General features: G+C 35.2%; 1 protein-coding gene across 2 annotated transcripts in view; it reads right to left on the bottom strand.

Moving 5' to 3' along the window:
• GABRA1 (gamma-aminobutyric acid type A receptor subunit alpha1) overlaps positions 1-23944 on the bottom strand; it is a 52652-nt gene that overhangs the window by 3700 nt on the left and 25008 nt on the right. For both annotated transcript variants that reach the window (XM_019028401.4, XM_019028402.4), the window contains exons 5-9: positions 23155-23375; positions 20847-20929; positions 13621-13764; positions 5267-5419; positions 478-680 (exon numbers count right to left, since the gene is read on the bottom strand). In XM_019028401.4, coding sequence (XP_018883946.3) covers positions 478-680; positions 5267-5419; positions 13621-13764; positions 20847-20929; positions 23155-23375 — 804 coding nt within the window. The remainder of the gene's footprint in view (positions 1-477; positions 681-5266; positions 5420-13620; positions 13765-20846; positions 20930-23154; positions 23376-23944) is intronic.

Below are 23944 nucleotides of genomic sequence, written 5' to 3'. Positions count from 1 at the left end.
TGCAGAGAACTAGGGATGGTTCATGTGGCAAACTTAATTTAATTGAGGCATTATGGTTATACATTTATGACCAAATGATTAGGCTCAGAAAAACAACCAAAAGAATATAACTTTCAAGTTACAAAATTATAACGCACTTGGTAAATAAAGGATTTGACTAAGTTTATTTGCCCCTAATATCAGGTTCATTAAAACTGTTCTCAAATCAATAGAAACCACAGGAAAGCCTATTTGACTAGAAATGTTTGCCTTCCTGTCTCTCCTTTATCTCCTCCACTTTGTACATCTATTCACCTAAATGACCTCTCCCTTTATCAATAACAAAATTATCATGGCACTTAATTGTTTATGACATAAGAAAAAAAGAATCCTTATTATTCTGCATACTCCATCCAATACCACAGGCCAAAACATCTCATTTCATAGGTTTAAAGAGACATAATATTGATGTACTACAGTGACTATTAAAGCATTTACCTTTTCTGGAACCACACTTTTGCCATCCCATGCATAACCTCTCTTAGTGAAATAGTTTACTGTGGCAAACTCAATCAGAGCTGAGAACACAAAGGCATAGCACACGGCAATAAACCAATCCATAGCTGTTGCATAAGCCACCTTAGGGAGGGAGTTTCTGGCACTGATGCTCAATGTTGTCATGGTGAGCACAGTTGTTACTCCTGCAAAGAAAAAAAAAACATACGTGATGCCAGTTCATACTGTGAAATTTCATCATGATAGGACTGCCTAGTTGAACAAAAGGAAATCAACAGTATCATGACAGAATGTGGTTTCTAGACCATCTTATTTTGGTTTAGAATTGACGAGTCTTAATTTAACCCCAGTGTGGTCTGTGATTCATGGAATGGCAGCATTGAGGAGGATATCTTGTAGGAATAAATTGCTCTGCTATTGAGGTGCTCTTCAGAAGATAGTAAGCTCCTTTAAATTGGCGCTTAGAACATGGGTGTCCTGGGTAAAACAAGAAATAACATTCCTCACTGTACCTAGTTCTTGATATAGAAATCACAGACCTTCACTTGCCTGTGATCCACAAGTGACTTCTGGATACTCAGCTCTGTTTAATATTCTATGTACCCCAAATATATAAACCAGAAAGTGAATGACTTTTTGATAATTTATAGATAACTGAACTATTCGGGGAAAATTGCCACTTTATTGACTCATGGTTTTACACTATCTTTCCTGATTCAAAAATAGCTACATTTTTAAAGAAATTCCTAAATCTGACATATATAGATAGATAGAAACATGTGTGTCTCATATACATATAGACATACACTCACATATATATATACACATATATATATAATAATACATTTTATGTAACTTGCTAGAGAATACACTGCTGAGAAGTAGCAGTACCAACATCTGAACACCAGTTTTTCCGATTCAAATGTTAGAATCTTTTTTTCTTTCTGATAAGCCTGCCTCATCTTTCCTACTCTGCAAATCCATCCCTAGTGATTAAAATGCCCTCTATTCAAAAGAAGTTTTCAAGTTAGCCCATTTTAGTTTACTTACACAATTATATAAGTTAGTATGAGAAAGATGATACCCTCTAATGTTCATTTACCAAATACTGTCAGCCTACTATTTGTAATGCACTATACTCAGTACAGAAGTATAATGCTGTCAGGTTCCCTTTAAACCATATAAAAATGTTAAAAAAACAGTCACAGTTACCCATTCAGGGTGGATCAGGCTACATATTGTAGAAATAATTCTGACCTCTTCCAGTGACTAGTCTCAACCCTACCACTTAGCTCTATGACCTCTGCTAAGTGATTTAACCTGTGGGAACTCTGTGCCCATCTCTGTAAAAGGGATGACTTGTCTTTCATTCTCTCCACTGTCTATACCATTGTTGAAATTCTAGGAGAAGGACATTTTTGCTCACTCACTCAAAAGACTATCATGAGGATTAAATGCAATGACTTGTAAATTCAGGCTCCTGAATTTACATGTCAGTATTAACTTGAGCAAATATTAGGGTAATTAAAAGTCCAGGGCAACCGAGTTTCAAATCCCTGTTCTATAACTGCTGAATGACCTTGAGAAAATTGACTTAAAATCACGAGCTTCTGGGGTTTATAAAATTTTTTTCTTGTAAGTTGATTTAATAAGTTTAACTCAGAAGGCTATTATGAATATTAAGTAAGGTAATGCAATGAAGTGTTTAGCTCTTAGCCTGATAATAAGGGCAAAACTAATGACTATTATAATTGACAATTTTAGTTCTTTTTGATAAATCCCTACTACAATAAATTCAATTTTTAAAAAAAAATCTTGGTTTATGTAGTCAGTTCTCAGAAGTAATGTGGTAATGGGTATTTTTAAACCAAATGTGTCCATAAATTAAGAGCAGTTGAGAAGATTAACATGAAGATACAATTTGTGCCATAGGAAAATACAATTCGTGTTACAGGAAAAGAGAAAAGAACACAGATTTGTTGAACAGCTTTTAAGTTACAAGTACTGAACCTGACAATGTACATTTTTTTATTTGCTTCAATTTTTAAAAAACAGCATTACTTTACTTTCCTTGTACTTTCATTTAACAGACAACTGAAGCTCCATAAGAGGAAGTAAATTTGCCAATGCCATGCAGCTGGTAGGTGGCGAGACTGAATCTCAAACTTGGATGTATTTGGCAGCAAAATTAAGTGACCACACTGCCTCCAAATGAGAGACAGCATGGAAAACCAAGAATATGGTCTTCTAAGGCATAAGATAGACTGCAACCTTCTTTCATTCTGGATGTCTTTTAATAAATGGTTATAAAGTACAACTTTTGTTTGTTTGGTTCTTTTGTTTTTTTCTTTTTGAATCTACATGATCCTTTTAGCCTTCTCACAGAGCTAAGAAAAAAAAATGTGCTGAGTTCAAACTAAAAAGCATAGAAACGTGTACAAAATAAATGTTAAAAGGTTAAAAGTCTAGAAAATTGTATTTGTGATTCTAGTGAACTTAAAATATTAGAAACATAAAACTTGAAACACAAAAATACTTGTCACAACTAAGTTTACAGACATATAGTTATGTTCATCAAAGGCCATGAGTCTGTTGAGATATAAGATTGCTGAAAAAGTTAAGAGCAATGTTTTTTGACATACACCATCTGAAATGCTGTAATAATTTTCAAATCAAAAGAGTACAATTCATTGGTGTGGGAAGGGGAAAATCACCTTTTAAAAGAACCTTTTCCAATATAGTGTTGTACTCATACTACAAAAATAAAATAAAACATAAATATGTCCTGTGTTTATTTATATTATTATTATTATTATTATTATTATTATTTTTGAGAAGGAGTCTCGCTCTGTTGCTCCAGGCTGGAGTGCAGTGGCACGATCTTGGCTCACTGCTAGCTGCACCTCCAGGGTTCAAGCCATTCTCCTGCCTCAGCCTCCCAAGTAGCTGGGACTACAGGCACCCACCACTACACTCGGCTAATTTTTTGTATTTTTAGTAGAGACGGGGTTTCACCATGTTGGCCAGGATGGTCTCGATATCCTGACCTCATGATCCACCCGCCTCGGCCTCCCAAAGTGCTGGGATTACAGACATGGGCCCCGTGCCCGGCATGTCCTGTGTTTTGTTTGTTTGTTTGTTTGTTTGTTTTAATTTCCTAGTGAGAAAAAGGCATACTCATACAGATATAAGGATCTTAACAAGACTTAGTCTTTAGTGAGTTCATTGCTAGTTAATATCGACACGTGGTAATGGGAAAGAATGAGTATGCAATGAACTGCTCTTTCGTTCTGCAGCTGCAATTATTCTGAATATTAATTTAGCTATATGCTTAGGCTATTGTCAGAGCAATGATTTGGTGTTTGCCAATCTAGAAGCATATTGCCAAGTTCAGAAGAAAATACACATTTCTGGTACTTGTAGCAGAGTCTTGCTTTTTTTCTGAGATAACTGATTTTTCATACACTACATATTATTGAAAAATGATACCATAGGAATCTCTTCAGGTGAATAATCCTCAGTTTAGACTATAAGCTTCTTAAGGATTTTATCCTTTAGCACAGCTCTGAAAAACAGCAGGTGCCTAAGTTGATATTTGTGGAATGAACCTTGATAATTGCACCTCTCACCAATAAATATGTAGTGGTGATTTCCAAATGAAGTTAACCACAATACTCCCATTTCAATTATTTTCATTGCAGCAGGATAGCTCAGAGGTGACGATACAGCATTGTCATTAGGCGAACAGACTCCAGAGCTAAATGCTAGGGTCTTAGTCCTGGCGCCATCTAATAGCTTCTAACTATGGGCAGATTACTCAATCTGTTGTTCCTTAGATTTCACTTTTAAAAATGGAAATAATAATAGTAGATAGAATTTGTTTTATAGTTAAGTAATACAGGCTAATTGTATAGAATAGCGCCTAGTATAAAAGCATTTGATTTTATGATTACTCAATTTTAAGCTTCAGAATGCAATTTTCATAACGAGAGTGGTGATTTGTGTTCAGTTCACTACTGCGTTCTGTGTCTAGAAGATATTCTATTGGAATCTTTCATTTTCATCAGCCTGAAAAATACGGTTGAAATAGTATACTGGGATATAGGCAGGAAATACCTTTTTATATCAAATGCACCCTCTAAAATAATACATGAGGAAATAAGTTTTCCTATTAGTAAAAGGTTGCTTACCCTTTAAACAATACTCAATTAGATTTCTTAACTTGAAGCATGTAGGTCATTAAAAATATTGTAATAGAAAAAATGAATGCATGTAACTCTATGGAAGTGCACACATCAGGTAAAGTGACTTATTCCTGCAGTGATATGATGGTCATTAATTGGCTCTCCCTACTTAAAGAAGCTCTGCTTTTTATAAATGTAAGTAAGTAGTTCTACTGATATTTTCTAAGCTTCTCGAACAACTCAGTGATTCATGTTATATATTTTAAATATATTATTTAAATATTAAGTTTTTGTTTATGAGTTTTTAATATTATGCATTTTATGCCTGCTTCACTTCATTTTTATCTCAAAATATCAAATCAAATATTCATTAATGCCATCTATTCACAAATACTAAAACAGCTTGCTAGTTAAATAGTTTTTAAAAATATATTCCATAATGAGAGTGGCAATTCCATGAAACTTTCTGTTGTATGAACTTAATATTTGAGTGTATAATTTTTTTTATTTCTCTTTGCAGTGTCACAGATATGACATAACTTGTCTTCCATACCCTTCCTTGTGTATGTGTCTTGATTGGGACTTACCAAAGACAGTTCTTGCTGGTACAGACTCTCTGTTGAGCCAGAAGGAGACTTGTGAGAGAATCACTGTCATTATGCATGGCAGGTATGTTTGAATAACAAAGTAGCCAATCTTTCTCTTCAAGTGGAAATGAGTGGTCATAACAACATATTCTCCTGAGAAGTAAAACAGACAAGAAAGATGAGCAATTTGACTTTGGAAAAAGGTAATCTCTGAGATTTACTATGAGTACCAAAGGTCTGGGAATTAGACACATCCTTTCTCCATGTGACATCCAGTTCTTGGAGGAAAAAGTTTTTATCCAGAAAATAAAAGAGACATACTTAACACACAGTAAAATGACTCTGAGGATGAGACTGAGGTGCCAGAGTCTTTAAAGATATTCTTACCTCTTAATTCAAATACATCACATATTGGAGGAACAAATCTGAGTTTATATTTAAGGATTGGCTTTCCAATCCTTAAATTGACTAAGAAGGCAATATGCTAAACCCTGTGACATAGACCAATGGGTCAGAAACAGATCAGATCTCCAGTGTGTCCATTACAGAGCATATCCACAATACCTACTGAAGAAGCTTTGGCGTGTACATCAGGACAGTTTAATTTTAGCTCCAACACTGCATTAAATATCTCTTTGACATCAGATGAGTAATTTAGCATGGCCTGATCTACAAAATAAGGAGAGTGGGCTAGAATCTTTTGTTTCTCAAAATTTATTTTCCAGGATCACCTGGGAAACTTTTGAAGAATGCAGTTCTTCAAATCCCAACTAGATTTACAAACCGTTCTTTGAAAGGTCAGGAAAATCTGTATTAATAACCAGATTTTGAGTTTGTCCCAATTCCTAGATTGATCTGGGAAACAGTGGTCTAGTTAGGCGCTCTCCAAGGTCCTTAAACACTTCGAATTCTGACTTCAGTTAGAGGTATAAAGCAGTAGACACACAACCCAAATTGCAGGAGAGTCTTATTGTTTCTCTTTTTGCCTTATACTTTCTCAGTTAAAAATCTTAGGATTGTTTAGCCTTATTCACTCAAAATATAGGGTTAATATAGGCTCTAGTCACATCCTAACTCCAATTTTTCCTAAATTTTGATGTAGAGTGATCTTTCACATATGCGATTCTGCCGCTCTTTTTTTTTTAACTTAAAATATCTTAATGGAGACTGATTAGCAGCATTAGGCTTTCTCAACCTCAGCACTATTGACATTTTTGAACAGATAATCATTTATTGAAGGTGGCTGTCCTATATATTGCAGAATGTTTAGCAGCATTCCTGGACTCTACTTACTAGAGGCCAGTAGCAAACAGCTGCCCCTCTCTTGTGTGACAATATAAACTGACTCAAGGTCTACAAAGTAACAAGCAAATTTCCTAATCTGTATTTAAGAGTATGCATAGCATAGTTCTAGTATGCACTGAATTCTCTTGTCTCTTCGAACATTTCAACATCTCAATATATTGGCCTACAAAACTCTACCTATCTTCTGCAGCTGAATATTTTGCTCATCTATAAGTTGGTTCCAGCCCAAGTACCAGGTCCTCAGTGGAATAGAAATTATTGTCCTATGGAAGAAAATATATTAATATTTGGAAGCAAATGAATTTGACTTCAAAACCCAGATCTGCTATTTTCTTGCCGTGTAGCTTTTGGTAAGTCACTTAAACTCTCTTACCCTTAGTTTTCTTGTCTACAAAATAGTCAGAAGCACAATATGGGGATAATAAAGAAGAATGGCTCTAATTAAGATGATACTATGTAACCACGTTATAATGTTAAAATAAATTTTAGTTTGTTTCTCCATTTTCTTCACACTTCTCCTCAATCAGAATTGGTAGAAGTGTTGGTAGAATAACACATCCTGCTTTCTGTAGCAGGAAATTATCTATGCACTTATGCCTGCTTTCATTATTAACTGTTATTGATAATAGCACCTGCCCTTTACTAAACACTTACTGTGTTCAACTTTATATCTCTTGTTTATATTTATAATATATCATACTTTGCATTTTAGTTATTTAACTACATACATATATTCCTCCCACCAAACTGAAAGTTAATTAAAAGAAGAATAGTTATTTGGTTATGTAGCATGACCGGCCATATCCTCAGTATTTAATACCTTCATATAGTGAAAATGGATGCACTGAGGCTTATGGTCACTCAATCAAAACAAAATTCATAAGAATCTTTCTTTTAAAGGACAAATGGAATGTTACCAGATTAATTTCTTATTATTTTCTGTGTGTTCCTCTAGTGATATCTTTAAGGTCATTTGAAAAGAAGGAAGTGATCCAAATTTGAGAAAAATGTAGAAAAACAATTTTCCCAAAACACTACTAAAATATAGTCTCATGTGGACATACCCATGCTACACTTCACCATCTCGGGGGCATGCATTATTATTCCTAACAATTCATTCAACTGCAGCCTGCAAAATGTCACCAGCTCAAAGAAAAAAATTCATCTGTATATAATGTCAGGAAAATGAGTGTCTGCATACATTCCATTATCTTTTGTTGTTCTCAACATGACATTTTTGCAAAGATCCTGAAAAGAATATAATTTTTGGAGATCTGAAGAGCTATTATTTGACATTATATTTGTTTTATAAACAACTTTTTCCCTAACAGATTTTCCCTAACAGCAGAAATTCCAATGTGTTGAAACCTTTTCCTAAATTAAATACAATTTTAAGAGTGTTGGCACAAAACTTTCAAATAAGGAAGAAAAGGGCAGCAACATCAGAATCATGTTGTAATAGCCTTAAAATGAAAGAAAAACACACCAAAAACAAAAAACCCAGTCACCTAAATTGGATTGAAATAATACATCTGGACATCAAGTGCTTATGCACAAAGCATGTCAAATTATTTTCCCCTCCTTCAACAGTTTAGGGAAATTGTAATTCAAATATTCTTGCAGTTTATTTAACCCTGAAGGAAGCTTGCAAATTAGATGTGACAATATTTGTGATATATTGCAATACAAAATTAAGGAGAGTGGAAGAAAAGAAACTAACATAATTTTTCAAAACAGCATTAAAGATTTGTTTAGACCTGGCTTTCAATCTTTGCCTTCTCAAATATTAGTTACTTGGAGGTAAATACCTTGCATAGGTTCATTTGGCTACAGTTTCCCGATTTATCCAATTAATATAATAGTTTTTAATTTAACTGTCTCCTAGGAGGATGTGAGGATAAAATTACATAATCTGAGTGAAAGCACTTTTTAAAAACTCTATTTCTATGGACATTTACAGTGTGAAGATTAAAAACACAGACATGTATTCTCTCTCTAACTCAGAGATCAACCACTTGGTCATTCAACAAAATTGTATTGAACATTGATTCCTTGTGAAGCTGTCATTTTCCTTCCAAGTATTCTAAACTTGGTGTTTTCTATGGATACTAATATTGCAAAAGGAATTTTCTATCAAAAATGTTATTGAGAAAGTGGTGGTTATGTTTTTTAATTGCTTCAGAGATTCTAAATAGAGATAAGGGGACACTGATTATAGTTCTAGATCATTTAGCCTCTCTGGGACCATGTCCTCATTTGAAATATAAATGGTTTGACCAAATGACCACAGAAGTCTTTTTTTTTCCCCAGGACTTACATTCTATAGTTATAATTATTTCTCTGGAGACCATGTACTAGGCTTCATAAATGGAAGCCCCTAGGCTCTTTGGATGAATGACGATCACCAATGTTACTCCATAGTCAAAGAAGACAGTTGCTTTTCTTATTATCTTGACCCTTCTGGGTCATCATTACATCAACTCATGCAGAGACGACTCTGTGTCCAAAAAAGAGAATCCTACAACGTTTCTTAGTCATCTCTTTTAAGGATTAACAATAGTCATTCAGAAGAAACTTTCTTTTTCACCAAACTTATCAAATTTTCTTATAATCAAATTTATTTAGGTAAATATGGAGAACTTGCAGTCATCACTGTGTGTTTTTGAAACATTGCATGGCATTACATTATTAATGTTTTCTGGACACTGATATCGTTATGCTTCATGATCAATTTCATTATTTTGTTTTTCTTTATAAGTTATATTTCATGTCCTTAAGTCACTGTAGTAATTTTTGCATGGGCTCTTCTTGAAGACTTACTTAGAAAGCATAATGTGGTGAGGGTGGGAAGAGACAAGGGGTTATGCCACCCTTGACACATCAAGTAGAAATGACCCCTCTTCTTCCTTTATGCCATCATGTAGTTCCCTTACACTAGCTTTACTATTAGTATTATTTTTATTATTATTATTTTGAGACAGGGTCTCACTCTGTCACCCAGGTTGGAGTGCAGTGATGTAGTCTCGACTCAGTGAAGCTTCTACCTCCCTGAGTTCAGGTGATCCTCCCACCTTAGCCTCCCAAGTGGCTGGGACTACAAACATGCAACACCATGGCCAGCTAATTTTTAAATTTTTTGTAGAGATGGGGTTTCTCCACGTTTCCCAGGCTGGTTTGGAACACCTGGGCTCAAGTGATCTGATCTGCTTGTCTCAGCCTCCCAAAGTGCTGAGATTACAGGCATGACTCACTGCACCCAGGCCTACTCTTATTATTAATAGTAATATCGGACACTTACAGCATACATTTTACAAACCAGATACTCTTCTAGGCAGTTTACATGCATTTTCTTATTTCCATCTCACAATAGCTCATGAAAAAGATACATACAAAAAAAACCATAAAAATTAAAGCAGTTGTCAAAAGTCACACAGTAAATAAGTTGCAAAACCAGCATTGAAATCTTTGTAGTATAACTTCAGGGTTCATACTCTTAACAACTATGCTTCCACATCTTATGTGTCTCTGATGCCTGTTATTGGTATGACATGTAGTTGAGAGTACATACCCTGCACGTCGACAACCCAGGTTCAAATCCCAGTTCTGCCACTTCCCAGCTGTATGACCTTGGAATAATGTTTAAACTTCTCTGGGCCCCCATATATCCCATCTATAAAATGGGGATAATAATATTACCCCAATTCTAGGATTTTTGTGAGTATTAGATGTGAAGAATAGAACAGTGCCAATACATGTTAGCTATTTATCTCACTCAACTAAGAACTTCTGAAGGGCAGGGGTTTTGTGCCTTTCATCTCTCTTCTTCAAGCCCAGTCACAGTGTCAGACACAGTAAATGAAAAAGTGATTTAAGGATTACGTGGATAAATGAATGAATAATAAAGACATATTGGATTTGAAAACTAACTGGATCATCTTTCCCATTTGCCTATTTCTCTGCCATATACTCTGTCCAGTAGTATTTTTCTGCCAGGTGAGTAAGTGCACTTGAAACTAAGGCTGTAACTAAATATTCTTTTCCTAAATTTAATGGTAGTATCCAAGGAAGGAATTGTACCTCTAATGTATTTGTACTGAACTAGAAATTCAAATATTGTGCTAGGATTTCCATCTTCTTGCCTCTTATGTTAATGAAGTGATTTAGAAAATATTTTGACTCAAAGAGGTCAGTAGGATTGTGTGTTTATGTTTTCCCATGTGTTGGTGGCAGGTAAGTAGGACAGCACTTTCTAAACTACCAAGGGGATTGAATGATTCTCTCTCCAGGGAGAATTTTAAAGTAGAAGAAGATGCCTCTTATCTAGTCATTCTCAATGTGTGTGTTCTCTCTCACCATCATTCTCTAGTCTTCTGACAGAATCAGGGAGGTAATGGTACTCAAGGTCATTTATTTTGATGTTTTCAGGGCTCCACAAAGAGACATAAAATACAGCATTGCAGACCTTACACAAAGGTCTCTGTTTCTTTCTACTGAAATCTATCACAGTGGATTCTTGGTGAGCTAAAGTGGCCCCAGAGGAAGTATAATTCAGTGTTACTGTGGAGTTGAAACGTACATCAAACTGAGCTTCCATTTGAGAATTTGCTCATTATTCTTCTTACCGCCTAATATTCACTATGTGGTGACAGGAAAAAGCTTTTATTTTATGTAGGTGAACTTACTGCTCTAGCACAGAATGATTACTTCTAGTGGACCCAGCCCATGAGGTCTACCCTCATAAGTGTCAATGGGTTGGGCCACTGTCTCTCATTCTACTAAATGACTGCATATTTTTTCTGAGTATCCATAATGTAGACAGGTTGAATCCCTTGAAAGCCAAAGGTGAGGAAGGTCTCCATTATTTTGACTAAGCCTCTAATTTTGAACACATGGGATCTCAGGCATAAGAGGGTTATAGTAACATGACTAAGGTTGTTAAAGCTAAAATTAGAGTAGGAATATTCCCTCCTCTAAGCAACCTTTGAGACTTCATACATATATGCCTGCATACTACTGCATTTGATTTGTTTCCCAACATTCTCCAACTTCCTTTCTAACAAAAATAGATGGAGAGTTCCTTGAGGAAATGTTATGTGTGCATTATTTGGTCTGCCTGGAGCCTAGAGAGTGATTATTTATCCCCCAATATATTCAGACTAACAAAATGAAAAATCAATTCCTGCAACAATCCTTCCTAGATCATCTTAGGCTGGATTTACTTTTTATTCATTAATTCAGAATATTTGTTCAATGCCTCCTATGTCTCAACTACTACAGAAAACAATAGGGATAGAGAAGACAGATGTGGTCTCTTCCATCACAAAAAAAATGTTAATCACAGCACTTAAACTACCTATTTTGATAATTACAGTTTATGTGTTCAATTTCTTTTAGACTTCAAGTTCCATGACAGCAAGATCTGAGCTTGTCTATCATTTAATCTGTAGTGACTGTCATTATACCCAGCTTATAATGACATTCAAGTTTTAAAAATAAACACAGCTTAATTTCATATCTTTTCCAACATAATATGTTGTAAGAAGGAAAAATCTTGAGCATTTTTCATGTTCTGGGATATTTCAGGACCATAGCAACAGCTCTTACTTACCATTTGAGTACCTACTGTATAACACTCCGCAATATTTTATATTATTTCATCTTTAATACAAAATACAGGACTATCATTACTTAGGCAATACTAGAGTTTCCAAGTGAACAAATGACTTGCCCAAAGTCACAAAGCTTCTAAGCGACAAGATCAGAACTTGAGTTCACATCTTCCTCACTACAAAGCCTATGACCTTTCCACTATGCCACTTGGATTTGAAATAATTAAAAAAGAGAAACAGTTTCCATTTTTTTAAAAAAATAAAACACACAAACATTTAAGCTTCTGGGCTAGCAATGGGGGCTCCTAAGCAAGCAAGAGACAGATCCTGTTAGTCAGAACTTATCTAATAATCATAGCAAGAGAGGTTGACCTATTATTGGAATGTATTATGCTTGTGAGGGTCCCAATATAAAGCATGAAATCAGAAGAAGTTTTTTTAGCACCACTCCTCTTATTTATTACTAAATCATATTTCCTTAGAAATAAAAAATAAGAGTGAATAAAGTCAACTTAAATTTTGAAAGACATAATTTTGAAAAAATAATTCTTGACCCTTGCTAAAGCTTTCAGTAAATAATGGGCTTTGTGGGGCATGTATTATTCTAATTGTTTGAGTCCAGTTTTTATTTATAATTATCTGGTCTGATGATCACATTTCAGATAGTACAAAATGGATACTTGAATAACAAAGTTTTTATCTTATTGTTCGAAACAACTTTAAAGATGTGGGTCCAGCTTTTCCACAGTGTCAGGTCTAGTTCTGAGTATAGAATTAGTAAATCAGATACTACACTAAAAAGGATGGCATGCTACCTACTTTTAATTCCCACATGGAGTGATCAATAATGTGGTTATGACTCTGTTGGCTTTAGCTGCGGAAGATGCTTGGTTAGAGATACAAACGAATTTGTAGAAGGAATTGGCTTTTTGATGTCCTGCGTGTAATAATCACTGCTACAAATTTAGCAAAATTCATTAACTAATGGTAATATGTGGAGCCTAGACTATATAAATAGCTATTTATGAAAAGCTTTTGATGTGTCAGGAATTGTGATAAGTACTCTTTAAGAATTTAATGTATTTCTTCCAACCACCCTGCAAGGGGACTACAAACAACTGACAAGTTTGGGGAGTAAGGATTTAACCCAGATGTTCATCTCTAAGAGTTCACACATAGCTACCTGTTGTGCTACAGTAATTACATAGAGCCAGTTTCTCAATTTGCAAACAAACAAACAGAAACAGAGATCAAGAGGCATTAAATGACATGTCCAAGGTCACAGGTCTACCGAGTTTACATTAGTTCCCAGCTCAACTGATGCCCAATTTAGTGAAATGTTCTCTCTCCTAGACTTGTGTTACTGAATGATTCATTGAGTTCCCACAAAATATTGTTCTGCTTCTTCCTCCATAACTGAAGTAACAAAATCGTACTTACCTGTACTTGACTGGACAATTCCAGAGTCTACTGTTTGTCCAAGAAGGTCATACTGGTTTAGACGTGATCCATCTTCTGCTACAACCACTGAGCGTGCTGGCTCTCTGGTCCATTCATAAACAACTTCTGCTCTTGTATAAGCATCTAAAAGGAAACAGTAGAAAATGATCCATATATTTTACCACTTCAATTCTCTTATTTAGTCGGTACCTTTTATCAGCTTCATATTTTCTATATCATGGTTCCAGAGGGCAGGCTAGGAAAGATGAGCTCATATCCCTTAATTTACAAAAGCTAAAACATGTTTTCTGATTTTTTTTTTAGTCATTTATTCACTCTTCCAACAAATGGTTATAAAGATCTACAAAGGACAAAACACTGTGCTGGGGATACAGTAGTGAACATAAGAACAAATGTTCTTTATCTTATGGAATATGCATTGTAGCAGTGGGGACAAAAACATATAAGCAAATACGTATGTAATTTCAAGTAGAGATAAGTGTGATAGAGTCATAGACAACCGAGTAAAAGGATAGAGAATGAAGGGATGGAGACTTATCCTAAATAAGGTAAGGGGCTCAGACAGAGTCGTCTCTGAGGAGGTAACATTTATACAAATACATGGCAGATACATGTGAAAATCTTGGGGAAGAGTTTGTCCAACAGACAAACTAACAAGTGTCTTCTTCTTCTTCTCCTTCTCCTTCTCCTTCTCCTCCTCCTCCTCCTCCCCCTCCCCTACCCCTCCTTCTCCTTCTCCTTCTCCTTCTTCTTCTTTTTTTTTTCTTTTCTTGATGCATTTTCACTCTTGTCACCCAGGCTGGAGTGCAGTGGCACCATCTCAACTCACTGCAATTTCTGCCTCCCGGGTTCAAGCAATCCTCCTGTCTCAGCCTCCCAAGTGTTTTCTTCTATTGCAGGTAAAAGCTTGACTAGTTTGAGGAAGACCAGTTTGACTAGAGTGAAGCATATGAGAGATGAAATGAGGTTAGAGGCAGTAGCTTTGGTCCAAATTATTGTTAAGCCAGGAAAAGGTCATGATAAATGCGAAGGTCATGATAAATGTAAAAATCACTGGAAATTTTGCTGCATGTCCATTAGCAAGTCTGAGTTTACTCTCCTCTTTTCTACTGATTATCCTTCTTAGAGATATTTTCCATGATGATGAGTTACATTCTATCACTCTTCTCAATCATTTTTATTTGCCATGTCACTTTGAACTTGGCCATCTCCTAATAAGACGTTAGGTCATAATTCTGATGGATAATTTACACAGTTTAGAGGGAGAGATTGTATAGAGTGAGAGAGAAAGAGAAGGAAAAGGAATTCCATACCTTTTTCTGATTTCTAGTCCTATAACACCCACTTCACATAGGTTGGAATGATAGTATGTACTCTCTTCTATTTAGATGCAGAATGAGGTTAAACATTAAAGAAAATATCACATTAGAAAAAGCAAGCTGTTTCCAGTGTTTCTGAGGGGGAGGCATCATAGTAAATGTTGGCCTATGACAAGAGCTTGACTCATTGGCCAACAGTCAACTTCTCTATTAGGCACAGGGCCTGAGGCCCTCAATACTTTTAGGAGGCCACAAAAATATTTTAATTTCTTTTGAAATCCAAAGATAAAGTGAATATAATATAATCTGGATTATATTCATCTTTGTAGCAACCTGGTCATGAAATAATTTTAATTTTCTTCTTGGAGGAATGGCCTCCAAAGGCAAAACTGCCTAGGGCTCATAAAAGTCATAATGCACCTCTGTTTGACCCAATCCCCACTTAAATAACCAGGCTTTTGTGTTCTGTCCAATAAACATTTTCCCCAGATAAGATATAGTGAGGTGTAAAATTATGGTTGCTTTTTTACATGAAAATAAGGCTGCCTGAAGAAAGATGGGAGTCATGCCTTTCAGTCCCTAAAACAAAGCTTCTAATGTGATTACTTTTCACTGAGGTGAGTGATGCAGAAAAATGTAGCCAGTGTTCCCTGATTTTATAAGGGTAGCCTGCCAGTTCCAATATTGCTTCTGCATCAATTTATAATCAGATGGTTTTTTTAATTAATTAATTTATTTTTTTATTATACTTTAAGTTTTAGGGTACATGTGCACATTGTACAGGTTAGTTACATATAATGATGGGTTCATGTCCTTTGTAGGGACATGGATGAAATTGGAAAGCATCATTCTCAGTAAACTATCGCAGATGGTTTTTAAAAACAAAATTTTCCATAAGTTTAAGAGAATGAACTAAAACTTAATTTAGTGGTTCATGGGACATGTAAAAGTACGAAATGGATAATTTTGAATTTATCTTTGTTTTTCCTTTTTAATTGTGGTTATCCTCATGGTCGTAAAAATGAAAGCATTTCACCATTGTGTATAGCAGGAGTACTGTGTCTATTAGGAGGGATGTAAAATGTGATTTACAAATCTCTTAGAAGAAGGCAGAGCATACTAGTTTGAGAAGGACCCTATCGCTTACAATTTGTATATAACCATATTTACTAATTTTTTAATATGATAAATTATTGTTTTTTAATGGAAGCATCTTACCTAAGAAGACATAATGAGTTTATGGTAACATGGAATGATTGAATGTTCAATTTGCAAATGCCTCAAAAGTCATAGAGTTTAATTGCATTTTACGGATGGTAAACTGAGGGAAAAAAATAAAATGACTTGTTTAAGCAGACATTACTAATAACTGGGAAAACCAAGATAAAGACTTAGGATGCCGTTCATTTGACTTTACTGTGTTTTGTAAGTGTTTTTCTAGGCAAAACGGTATATTAGATAGGTTTGCATAAGCCAAGCAAAGATATTCGGTGGTCGTGCAATTAGTGATGAAACCAAGTCTAGATCTTGTGTCATTTCACAACAAACTAAAACTCTTGCTTTTATGTTGCACTGATGTTAGCAAAAGTGTCTGCACCCTATCTTTTTATCCTTTGTCATGTGTGGTTACGGAGCTGCTAATATAGTTGTAGAGGGGGAAAAATGTGTTACCATTGGCTTTTCATTTTATATAATTTTGGTGTATCATTTCTTGCAATTTCATAGAAGCACCATTGCATATGAAAATGTGTAGGCCATCTACTACAAACATGACATCATTGTGAAGGTGCAGATGACTCATTATCCATGTCTCTCCATGAGAATCTTCCAAAATGAAGGGTAGATTCACATGATGCAAGTTGGTATTTTAAGATGGAGAATACAGATATACTTAAGGCCTTAGCAAAGATGATATATCCTATTGTTTCCTTAAATTTTAGTAACCAGAAAATAGTTCCTATGAAAATGTACTTGACCAGAGACATCAGCATAAGAAAAGTGAGGTTAAAAAGAGTCTTCAGCTACTTAGCCAAAAATTTTAAGTTACAATTTCAAATAAATTATAATGCCCCCAAAAAAGTTTTAGAAATAAGACCACAAGGTGGCTGGGCACGGTGGCTTATTTCTGCAGTCACAGGATTTTTTAAGGCCAACATGGGCAGATCTGTAGAGCCCAGGGGTTTGAGACCAGTGTGGGCAAAATGGCAAAATTCTGTCTCTACAAAAATTTATTTGAAAATTAGCCAGGTGTGATGGCATGTGCCTGTAGTCCCAGCTACTCAGGAGGCTGAGGTACGAGGACCACTTGAGCCCAAGAGGTTGAGCCAGCAGTGAGCACTGATTGTGCCACTGCACTCCAGCCTGGGCAACAGAGAGAGACCCTGTCTCAAAAACATTAATTAATAAAATAAAAAAGACAAGAAGGTTTTGGTTGGTGTTATGAAAGAACTCTGTGGTGGTAAAACACTGGGAACATATATTACTTAGTATCAGGAGAGTTTCTAATTGACACTATCTTTTCACTTTTATGAGTCTCTGTGTTTCCATTTGTATGAGCCACATGAACAAAATGATTTCTAAAGTCGTACATTGTTCAGAATTCATTCAAATTTTTACTCATTCCTCTCAGTGTGTTTAAAATGCATTGTTTTTGATAATTAGCCAAAAGACAATCATATATTAAGGCCTTAATAGATTCAGCTTTTGCCTAGGTCTTTATGTCAGAATCTGCAACCCAAATCTCTTCTTTTGGAAACAAAGCCTTATTTGGTATATTTCTCAAAAGCAGTGAAACGATCACAGTTGTATCATGCACATTGTCCTCGGGTTAGCTGACTTTATAAAGAGAGCTTTATCCATAACCAGTAGAAAGTTTAAGTTAGCCTTAACAACCAGAATCTAATAGAGAACGGTAAGAAAGACTGCTTCTCAACTTTAGATTTTATCACCATATGGATAAGGTTGCTTCAGAATATTCATAAACATTTATTACAGACTGTTCCACTAAATTATTGAAAACTCCTCTTGCCTATTCTTTTCTCTGATATTTCGGCAAGATGTTTACTTCAAAAAAATGAGTCAAAATATTTTTAGCCCACTCTTGCCTCAGTTTCTTCACCTTTGAAATATGCTAAGTAGGCCAGGTCAGAGAAATCACTGGACAACAAATGGACTGCCCCTGCCTCTTCTTGTGCCAATGCCAGGCAGTGGTAATTAGCCATGGTGTTCTTTTCCACTAAGCATGACCGTCAAAGCCTGCACTTCAATGTCTAGTCTGCTCTGTTTCATTCCCCACAGGTCTTACACTCCCTTTTCTGAAGCTTAAACAGTGAAGGGGCATTTAAAGCCTGAGTCTTGTAACCTTTATCCATTCAATAAATATTTACTGAGAACCTACAGTGTATTTGCCTTTGTGCTAGGAAAAGCTGAACAAAGTATGTCCTTCTCTCACGACGTTACAGTCTCCAGGCAATAAAAAAGTTAACCAATAAATAAAATGAATCATCACTGCTGTGATAAATGGTATAAAATAAATGTGCATTGTGATCAACAAGACTGGTGAGACTGTAAGCAAATTTCGATAAGGTCATCAGGGAAGGCCCTGGGAGATGACATTTATGCTGACATGTGGAGAGGTAGAAGTCAGCCATGCTAAAAACCAAGGGAAGAGTAATCCAAGCAAAGAAAAGAGCATATGGCTCTGAGGTGGAAAATAGCTTACTTATTTTTCTTTAGCTTCAATTTTCTTATATGAGACACTGTTTTCTACTCACTATACATTTACCTCTTCTTAAAATACCTCTAATATTCTTCAGGTTGACAATGTGTCCAATTAAAAATATTTACTTCCAGCCTTCTTTGCAAATATCATTGGCAATGTGAGACATTTGATTAATGAGATGTAAGTAGATTTGCACTAGGATTTTAGGGAAAGCTTTTATCTTTTTCATATAGGCACTACTCCTTTCATTTTTACCAACTATTACCTTCTATCACAAACAGAATTGCATTGACTGGAGTTACAGCAGCCATCTTGTGATGAGAAAGAATATCTAAAGACATCTTAAGACAGTGGCCTTGTTAGGATGCTGAACCAATCAGAAATCTATCAGCACTCACTTTCACACATCTTATATAAAATGATAAACTCTCCTTTTTTCAGCTATTCTCACTGCTGAAAGCATTCCTGACTAATTTTTAAAAATATGCAGTTCATTTTCCAAATTAGGATTTTTTAAAATAAAAGGGGGAATTATTAGTATTTATACCAGGCTGGGCACTGTGGCTTATGTCTGTAATCCCAAAAATTAGGGAGGCCAAGGTGGAAGGTTTACTTGAGACCAGGAGTGTGAGACAGACTGGGCAACATAGCTAGACCCTGTCTATACCACAACCATACAAAGAAGTTACAAATCAGTGAGGCGTGGTGGCACATGTATGTAGTCCTGGGTACTCAAAAGCCTAAAGCAGAAGGATTGCCTGAGCCCAGGGGGTCAAGCCTGCAGTGAGCCATGATTGTGCCACTGGACTCCAGCCATGGCAATGGAGCAAGACCTTGTCTCTTAAAAAAAGTATACCAGTATATTAGGCATAAACCGATACTGTCCCAGGGAAACTATGGCGTATGATCTTCCTAACTGTAAGATTAGGTTGTGATTTAGATGAACTTATAAATGTACAAATATTTAATATACTATCTGACATGCAAGTAACATGTAGCACATATTGTCATTATTACAAATGGATCTGTTATTCAGGAGAAAACATAATCGTTCATATTAAGGAATGTATATTAAATTGGGAAAAAAGCAGGGAGAAGGGAGTTATCACCAAATGCCTGTTTAACTTAGAGTTTTTGAAGCAGTTTATCTTCGAGTTTCAGTACAAAATGGGATTTATAAATAAAATTCTCTCTCCAGGACTGATGCTGCTAGGAGCCCGAAGGCCTTTTGCTATTTTCTTTACTTTCTGTCTTCCTACACTACCACTGTTATTTTTCTATGAATCATATCTTCACCAAAATAGTCATTTAGACTGCCTGTCTAGTGAGAACAGAAAATCGGTTAGGTAGTCCAGGAGTTGACTCAGTCCTTGTACATAACTCCCCTGCAGGAAACCAAGAATACATTATTCCCACTCACTCCATGCATGTAAACCAGTTGAAAGCAGAAGGGTAAAGAAAAGACTGGAGAACCTGACTCTCACAGTCATTTTTCTCTTGGCTGCTCCAAGGTGTTTCTGAATATTTTCAAACAGCTGAAACCCAGGAAGTTATTATGAAGGGCATTTATCCAGGATACTTTCAAGAGCACTAATATATATATATATATATATATATATATATGTGAATGCCATGAGATACACACACATATCAGCTAATTTTCTAAGACTATGATTAGGGTATTTGTGTTTTTTGCAACATCAGTTTGGTGTAGGCTTCATTATTAAGAAACACTTACTGTCCTTTGCCATTTACCAACACTTTAATCTGGTAAACAAATTTAATTATTTTTAAGATCAAACAAGTGTCAGTAAAGATATAAAATAGACACAATGATCTCCATTAATTGAGAGGAAAATATTATCCATGAGGTAGAAGCATCCATACTTCACTTCTTTTTCTATAAATACAAATTCAGCATAAATAGAATTATTTCAATAACTAGTTTAATCCATGCTTTCTAGTTCAGTAGATAAAGAATAACCTCTCTCTTGAAGCAACATTAAAAAGTGAAGTCACAGAGCACTACTTATGGAAAGTCCATGTGGTATATTGCTGTTTAAATTTTCTTGATTCCCTTATCTATGCATTTTTCTCACAGATATAGCTAGAGATCTCTTGCTTAATGACTTACAATCAAGAAAAGTCCATATAAATTTACTCACAACTTCCAAATTTTAGTGGGCAAGCATGGGCATCCATAGGGAAGTCCTCCAAATGCATCGGACATTCAGCTCTCACTGTCAGCCTTAAGGGAAACATAGAATACAAACAAGAGCCATATAGATTAGATACTTCTTGATAAGTACAAGTGGAATGTTATTAACTGTAGCAAATATATTAACAAAGAAGGCATAATTGCAGGGTTATGCTGAGCTGTTAATAATCAAATGATCTAAAAATACATATTTACAATAATGAGTGGATTCTATCCTTTTGTTTGTTTGCTTTAAGAAACAAGGCAACCCCTGATATTGTACAATGGGAAAGCCTTGTTAATATTTTCCAAAAAGACCGTTAACTAATCCACTCAGCTACAGCAAATTGTTTGAGAATAACACTAGATGTAAGCAAATAAACACTTGTGTAAATACTACTTTATCCTTGCTTGAGAGGAAGACATGGACAGCATGGAAGAGAAGAGAATTTCTCCTGTTCTAAGTGCATCTCTCTCTGCTTCTTTCTCTAAAATAGCACCAAATGCATAAAGGAAGGTAGGAAAAGCTGAAGGGGGATGTGTCCTCAGGCTTTGTGAGATTAAGATTAATACAACGTCTCCATATATGATCTCACTACTTGCAAACCATTTGGTTTTATTTACAAACCCACCATCTAATTGAAGCTAGGACTCTGCTGTGCTTCTCTCTAGTCCCTGGGATGTTATGTGGATGTGAAATCTATTTTTGTTTTGTTTTGTTTTGGTTTGTTTTGGATTGCTAAGAAAGAAGTTCACTGAAATATATTTGCTTTCAGTTTGTAGAATTATAAGGAAATTTATACTCATGCCCTTCATATGATTTTTAGCAAGCATATTTACCCGTATTATTAAGTAGCTCAAGAAACGTAGTAAGATAGATTTATAGCCAATCATTAAATGATTAGAATACCAACTAAAGCAAATATACAAAGTGTAAATTTATGATTAAATTGCATTCTTAAATTAAATTATTAAAGAAAGTAAAAACACATTAGCAAAGGAAAATTTTAGGAGATGAAAGACACAGATGAAGAACACCGTATACATCAGAAACCATTAATCAATAAACTACTTAGGATATGCAAGTCTCTCCTCAGAAAATTGCCATCTAAGAGGAATGAATACTGGATTTAGGCTCAAAGCCAAGTGTATGGTGTTTCATCGGGGGGGAATATTTCAAATTTCAATTATGAATAGGTCCTGCTTAGATAATCTAGAAAGTTCTCAACACATGTGTCCATTGGCCCTCTATTTCTATCTTTTAGATTTTTTTAAGTCCTAATACATTTTAATTAGTTGGCTCAATATCTAAAGTGTCTCTTGAAGCATTTTTTCTTTTCTTTTCTTTTGGATGTTTGCATTTGAAAAGCTAGGCATTCTGGCAGCTTTCTCCAAAGGCAAAATATTACTGTACTTGCATACAATCCATAAATTGAGGATTTTGCCTTTATTACCTTTTTGTACCAAAGAAATAATTGAAAAAGCTGAATTACTGTGTATTGACCAAAGGTAAAAAACTCGTATCTAACAAGTCATCTGGGAATAAATTACTGCTGCTCTCAAGAATGAGTTCCAGACAATTCTTAATTTCTCATAAATAAGGAATACTTTTAAACATCTCTTTTTTTCTATATAAAATTCAAAACTATTTGATTCATGTTTCCTTCATTCAATCATAAGTTATTCAACACTTAATAGATGCTAGGCTTTACAGCAATCTTAAAGAGAGGGAAATGTTTATACAACAGAAATGTATACGTAGTCTTTAGTTTGAGCAAAATTAATAGTATCTATATTCTCGTCTAGCTATCAACGCCATTGTGAATTCAAATACTTCTTAAAATACCTATGTCTACATGAATCTGTGTTTTATGAATTTTGTAACTTTCCATATTTTCTGTTTTTTATTACTTCATTTTTAGTAGGAATGTTTTCAGATGTAGATCATTAGACGGCTTCTAGAAATTTAGATCTTACTGGAATGAAGGAATATATGACTTTTATAGTAGGGAGAGGAAGTTCCTTATATTGAATCCACCTAGCTACAGAAAATGATTTAAGAATAAAACTAGATGTAAGCAAATAAACATTTGCATAAATAATACTTCATCCTTGACTGAGGGAATTAGAACAGGTTGGAGAGATTTTTAAGATTGTTAAGGTTGAAAAACAAGGAAGCAAATATTCCACCATGGCTCATCAGCCTGATGATTGCCTACAAGTGGAAGGGAATGAAGTACAGAAACATTCATGAGTGGCAGTGCAGCCATCCTTACCTCATGGTGTACAGCAAGGTGCCATCCTCTGTGATCCGCAGGAGTTTGTTGGGCATGGTCATGTTGTGGGCCACTGACTTCTTTCCATTGTGGAAAAATGTGTCCGGAGTCCAGATTTTACTTGCCATTAGGTTATTTAACCGGAGGACTGTCATGGGTCCTTTAAATTTTAACCTTTCATCCTTCCAGCTTTGACGGAAAAATACATCTATTGTATATTCCTAGGTAATTTTGGAAAATGACGAAGAGTTCACTGCGCTGTATTTTGCAATGCAAATATCTAACACAGACAGTGCATAATTTTTGCAACTTTGGAAGTATAATGTTAGCTAGGTGATGTTTTTAGAAGTAAACGTGTGATAGCATGTACATGTTGATGTCAGGAGAATCACTGGTTGGTGTAATGATTTTTTTAAAAAATATCTAAAATGCCTGACATATTTTTTGGTCAGAAAAATTTTTCCAATTATCTGCTCAGATATGTAAAAGGAAAGTAACACCCCACCTCCACCCTATCACAGCAGCACTAGAAGAAATAGAATATATCACAATTTTAAAACAAACTCATGTTAGAGGGTATTATGCACAGAAAAAAATGTTTAAATTAGACAATTCCAGCCATAAAGATAAAGCCTAGTGTTTTGGGGGCCCTCTCATTGCCTCTGAAAACCTCATGCCCACACCCAAGTAAATTGTGACTCCAATATGGATGTAAAAATTCCATCTTTTTTTGGCGAAATAAACATTTTTTTCACAGATAATGTATATAGACTTTCAATTATCCTACACA

The sequence above is a fragment of the Gorilla gorilla genome, chromosome 4, assembly GCF_029281585.2.
Source record: "Gorilla gorilla gorilla isolate KB3781 chromosome 4, NHGRI_mGorGor1-v2.1_pri, whole genome shotgun sequence".
Lineage (NCBI taxonomy): Eukaryota > Metazoa > Chordata > Mammalia > Primates > Hominidae > Gorilla > Gorilla gorilla.
Note: the sequence above shows the minus strand (reverse complement) of the source record. Positions and strands in the feature narration are given on the sequence as shown.